General features: G+C 44.2%; 1 protein-coding gene across 1 annotated transcript in view; it reads right to left on the bottom strand.

The window, feature by feature from the left end:
* Positions 1-418: 418 nt before the first annotated feature.
* ETV6 (ETS variant 6) overlaps positions 419-6030 on the bottom strand; it is a 176666-nt gene continuing 171054 nt past the window's right edge. The window contains exons 7-8 of the mRNA XM_009283555.2: positions 4208-4308; positions 419-885 (exon numbers count right to left, since the gene is read on the bottom strand). Of these exons, the coding sequence (XP_009281830.1) occupies positions 780-885; positions 4208-4308 (207 nt within the window). The 3' untranslated portion in view covers positions 419-779. The remainder of the gene's footprint in view (positions 886-4207; positions 4309-6030) is intronic.

The raw sequence follows: 6030 nt of genomic DNA, 5'->3' as shown, positions 1-6030 counted from the left end.
TCTATCACTTCTTTGCTAGAGGGAGGGAAAATGTCAACATCAAGTCTATTGCAGAGGTTTGTCACATTTATTTTTCTCCTCCCCGGAGCACTTAGGTGATTGGTTTTGGTCCATATTCCAGCAGTTAATAGCCACTTCAGGACTCATTGTGAGCCCAAGCTATGCTGGGATGATACCCCAGCCCACACGTGAAGGGTGACTCCTCTTCATTTGACAGGTATGTGTGGTAAATTCTTTTGGTAGCTTCAACACATTTCCCAGTGGCAGCACATGTAAATTGATCCAAGCAAACTGGAACCTTTGAGCAAATCCCTTCTGTGTTGCTATTGTTTTATGCGGTGTTATGTCATGAGACTTGCACAGAAAATAAGAGCGCTCTATTTCCATAGGAAAGCCTTCCAAAAAAAAAAAGCATAATCTGATGTCTTGTCCTATGTGAGATACGGAAAGTCAAACTGCATGTTTATTAGGGAAAAAAAACAACAACCCCTCCCCCCCCAAACTGAAACAAACCAAAAAGAAAGAAAGAACTCAAGGGAGACTTTGTAGGAACAGTGAAGTAGTGCGTAAGTCCAGGCTTTCTCCCCTTTACTTTTCTGCCAGCACCACTTCTGCCTGTTAGTTTGTTTTGTTAAGGTGCTTCAGGTCCTGCGTGGTCTTCAAGCTAAGCGGCGACCCCAAGTACTGCTTCTGTGTTGTTGCTTCCCCTCCCAAACTGTGCCAGCCATCCAGGCAGATGTTTCTCCCATGGACCCACAGAGGCGGTGCACCAGTTCCCTTCAGCACTCATCTTCTTGGTATATTTGTTCATCCAGTTCCTGGGATTCAAGGTGCTCGAGGCGGTCTGTTCGGCCACTCATAATCTCATCTGGGGTCTTCATGAACCTGCAAAACAGAGAAACAAGTGGATTTCCCAGCGGTCTCAGCTTTTACCTTCATCAAAACATTGAGGCCCCTGAGCTCTACAGCTTCCAAAAATCATCTTTGCTGTATCCTCCCAACGACTTAGTATTTTCCAGCTTCTCCCCAGCCCACTGGTGTCTTCCCTCCTCCATACCTGGAAAGGAAACCAAAAAAATCACAGGCATTTTCCCCTGCTCCTTGAAAGTCCAAACCTGAACCAAACCCCATAGTCTTTTCCAAAGAATGATATTTTCTTCTTCTCCCTCATATTGTTTGCTGTTGTCACGTAAGATGACAGTATGCCATGGGTACACTCATTTATGTGTCTGGTGACAGAAACATTAAAAACCTTTATGGCCAGCCCATTTCAAAGCAAAAGCACTCGCAAGGCGTGGAGAGGCGGAGGGCTACTGGTTTGTGCAGGCTTGTGTGTAGGTGAGTGAAGAGGAATATGAAACACCAAAGGAACAGTGGTGGAAAAAGCCAAGGACCAAGTCAGAACAAGTTCTGGGAAATGGAAAAAGCCCTGAAAGAAAAAGCTTTTGGGCTAAGGAACTGTGAGCAAAGACAGTCTCTTCCTGTGTGATTGCAGCAAGTGTAATTGTAATGAAGCAGTATCCTCTGTAAATGAATGCCACGGCTCCCAGCACTAATGTCTTGATGCAGTAAGTCTGTAGGGGGCTAGAAACAGAAACTGCCTCTGGGGAGGCATGGCAGCAGTAGGAAATGGGAAAGGACATCCACTGGCCTGCAGATCAAGTCTGCAGTCTTGATCTTTGCCAGGATGCTTTTGTGTACTACTGCACAGAGACAGCACGGAAAAGCTCTGCTTTTTCTTTCTGAATTTAATGGTGTAGGAAGAGAGAGTGAGTGGCACAGGAAGGATGAAATCCTAGTTTAAACACAAATCACTTTCCTAACTCATAAGTACTTCTGGAGAAATTAGGATGAAAGATGTTTATGCTGGAAGTGTTACAAAATTTCACAGTCTTTCATTAACGATGTGCTGGCTAACATTCAGCAGTACAAAATGTGTTAATCAGAGGAGCTGATTTTATTTCAGGTTGATGATATGCTCAGTATCCTTGCTCCAGTGAAAACAAAACCAACTGACCTCATTACTATCACTGACCCAGAAAAATCACTGCTGAAGCTCATGGGCAAGACTTGCCTCCTCTTCTGCCTCTGAGGTTATAAAGCTGAAGGCTTTCCGTCTGAAAAATCTGGAGTCTCTCAGCAAATGCATAGCACAGCCTGGAACTAACCTTTTGCCACCCCTTCTAATTTTGGAAATCATGTGCACATATGCATTTAGGAAAAAAAAAAGGCCCGTGACTCACTGCTGTGTCACTCCGATTTGTATGCTGGAAGAACACTGCTGATCTAAATGGTGTTACGGTGGTGAAAAACTAGCATACAGAAGTGGTAAATCAGTCCCTGGCTACACAGTGAAAACGCACCAAAGCCTATGGGCCAGACTGTGCCCTGATTTAAACCCTGTGCTCATCTTGTTGATCTTGCGTGAGGATGAAATCAAAACAGAGAGTGATCCCACTGCCCTCCCTACATTCCGTCTGCTCTGTTTCCTAAACCATGTGGGAAATGGGCTGATGTGAACTGTACTGCAGTACTTTGGGTATTCTTTCTGGTCTTTTAAGTCATGTCAAGAAACTCAAAGCATGGGTATTTGTAATAGCATTTGATTAAATTTTAAAAAGCCAACCCAGAACTACAAGCTAATGAAGAAACAGTATCTGTGACCTCTTTTGTTGCAGAAGACACTCAGGCAACCTATTAGAAATCCCTTCTCTGACTCCATTTTACTTAAAGCTCTGTACACATATCTGCAGATGACAACTGCCTGCACGTTACTTATAAAGTCACATTTCCTATTATTTCTGTGCTTACGAGAAATAGCCAAGAAAGGCACATTAATGGCTTGATTTTTTGCAGCTGTTCTTCTTTTTCTCTTCAGATATAAATAGGTCTAAGAAAACAACATCAATAAGTTTTTATTGGGAATTGTGCAAAAAATGCTTTGTTGTTGTTTTTTTCCAGTTTCCGAAGGAAATGAGATTTATATGCTCATGTTTTATGCTCCCTGGTGACCTTTGAATCTGTTGGTCAATTTTGGGCAAGTCTGACAGAGGAACTGAGGTCTCCAAGGGTTTTAAGTTTCTACAGTTTTGAGAAAATAGGCAGCCTGGTTGAGAAGAGATGGACTTCTGTTTTGTTTGTGCCCCCACCAAAGGAGAGGCTCCAAGATAAGCACGTTCACTGTTCAGCATCACAGAATTCCCCCGGGGCAGCGCAGTCTTCACACAAGGCCATAGCAATCCAGGCTGCCTTCATTGGTACTGCTGCTGATGGAGCAACCTTGTTTTAACTTTCCGCAAAATATTAAAATCACACAGTTGATTTTGCCTGTGATTCCTTCTTCCCTTCACTCTCTCCCCCATCTAAGTCTTATTCTAAGAGCTGACATAAACAAGACATTCCACAGAAACCTTTTCAGCTGTAGATAGTTTGCGTGCTAATGCAGTTCTGTTAGCTATTTAAGAAAACAAACTCCAAGACTGCCTTCCTATTGATATCATTTCCAAGCACATTACTAGATCCAGACCACTGACATCAAAGCAGTCTTTGGTCTGAGTTCAGTGCTCTGTGGGTCAGACGTACGCACTACGATTCACTGGTCTTGTCTGAAAAGAACTGGAGTGCTCTCACTCTCTGCCAGCCGCACTCAAGTTTGTACAAGTAACTCCCTGCTTTACGCTGTTTCGGGCACTATTTCCTAAATTCTTGGTTGTATCATCCAATCCGATGCGTTAGGTTTTATGAACAGCTCTTGCAGGTCCCTCCTTCCTTGAAGGCAGCACCGCTGAAGACATGGTCATCAGCACTTCTCTTCTGTGATGCTGATGCACTTGAGGAACTGCCTGATCCCTGCTTAGCTTTCACCGGCAGCTGTGTCTGAGAAGTGAATTTGGAGTGGGTTTTCCAGCACCTTGGCTGAGATCATGAATCATTTAGCTAAGGTCTTAAACAATGGCGCAGCCTGCTTGAAGTGAGTGAAAAGACTTCTATTGACTCCACTGACCATTGAAACAGGCCCGTATTTTTGTAAATTGGTGCAGTTGCCTTGAAAGCTGGGAAGCCCTGGTCTAGACAGCTTTTACAAAGATATGCCCATTGTCACCTGTGTCATAGCTGTGGCAATGAAGTATTCCACACACAATTCCATCCTCCATCTTCAAAATCTAATTGTCTGTAGAAAGGAATGGCAACGAAAAGAAAAAATTACCTGAACAAAAGCCTTTGTCCTGGCTCCTTCCGGATAATATTTAGTTTGTAGTAGTGGCGTAGGGCTCTGGACATTTTCTCATAAGTCATATTTGTTCTGTTCTGTTTTTTTCAAAAGAAAAAGGAAAAACGTGGTGAGATGACTCATTAAAACCTTCCTAAGCCCCAAAAGGAGTTGCAGAACTATCACAGCTAGCTAAAGTAACCAAGTCAGTTCAAGAAATTACATGTTCCACTCTTCTGCTGTTTGCAGGCCCATCCTGCCCCTCCAGCCCTCATCACCAAATTTTTATGGGTCTCTTTTCACAGAGGACAATTTAAGCAAGAAAGCCTAACAAAAGTTCCAAGTGAGGTTTGTCTACAGTTTTTTGGATCACAGCTAACAAAAGGCTTCATCAACCACAAGAGGAGACTTTAGATGGAGGGAGATGCTCATGCCAAGTGGGATGTGACAGGCCTGTTCTTAATGAAACCATCTTTTGTAAAAGCATAAGAACAGCGGCTAATAGACGGAATCTGTCAGCAGTCCCTCCTAAGAGTGCTGTTCCTCTGGGATTCCCCTCCATTAACTAGTTAATGCTTACAGAGCACTGTGGAGATTGACAGCCTGTTTCTCCTCTTGTTATACAGGTATAAATCAAGAAGCCCATTAGGTTGCACATCTGCTTCTATGACAGAGGATCCCCTTCATTTTGGGAGCTGCTGACCCCAAAGGCCATAGCCAGAGCACTGTAGGGTGACTGAGGTATGGCCCTGCTGAAGCTGAGTGTCATAAGGAAGTGACGGGCACTGTCAGAGCTGTATGTGGGCAGTCCTCATAGTACTGACTTGGGATAGCAGGATCAGTCCCTTAGGCTACATCTACATGAAGAGCATTTTTCTGGTACAAGGAGGAGCACTGGTTACTATGCTGGCAAAGAAACTCCCAGCAGAGAGACAACTATACTGGCAAAGCCATGTTTGCACGAGTATAAACCAGCCGCCTTGCCATGGGCAAAACATGCCAAACTAGTAGAAGCATGCTTTTGCTCTGTGAGCCTCCATGTTAGGAGTTTGGCTTTGCACAGCTCTGTCAGTCCAAGATTAGGCAGAAGTCTGTAGTGTTGACCTGGCTTTATTAAATGAGACTGATCTGCCTAAAATGCCTCCTAAGAGCAGATCTCCTCTGCTTGCCCTGACCGCAACAGCTCTGCTAAGGGAGGCCACGTAAGTTGCTCCTGTGGCAATTAAACACTAACAATGACAATGTTTTCCTTGCAAAATCTAGACTCCACTCATTGGGAAGCCCCCTGAAATACCATGTGTGCTTTTTCCATTTCTTACATGCTAAAAGGCCACTGCATTTCCCAAGTGGCTAGTGGTCTGAAGTAGCTTCAGTTTTAGACACCCAACATGAGACATGATGGCAAGGCCTGATCATTAACATGGAGGTTGGGTAAGGGCAGAACTCTCCATTCTCAGTGTTGCAGCCCAAGACCTCTAAGACAGATGTTCTTGTAAGCAATGAGTCACATGAGAAAATCTTGACCTTATCAAGATTATAGGCTATGTATACTCAAATACAGAATCACAGAATAGTTGAGGTTGGAAAAGGCACCTCTGGAGATCACCTAGTCCAGTCCCTCTGCTCAAAGCAGGGTCAACCAGAGACAGTTGCTCAGGACTGTGTCCGGTTGGGTTTTGAACATCTCCAAGAATGGAGACTCCACAGTTTCCTCTGGGCAACCTGCTCCAGTGTCTGACCACCTTCCTAGTACAATAGTCCCACACCTGGGGTCTCATGAAACGTAACAAGGGGAAATGTAAAGTCTCACACCTCCCCAG

This window comes from Aptenodytes forsteri, unplaced genomic scaffold (assembly GCF_000699145.1).
Source record: "Aptenodytes forsteri isolate BGI_AS27 unplaced genomic scaffold, ASM69914v1 Scaffold486, whole genome shotgun sequence".
In the NCBI taxonomy this organism is placed as follows: domain Eukaryota; kingdom Metazoa; phylum Chordata; class Aves; order Sphenisciformes; family Spheniscidae; genus Aptenodytes; species Aptenodytes forsteri.
This window is presented reverse-complemented; position numbering and strand designations above follow the sequence as displayed.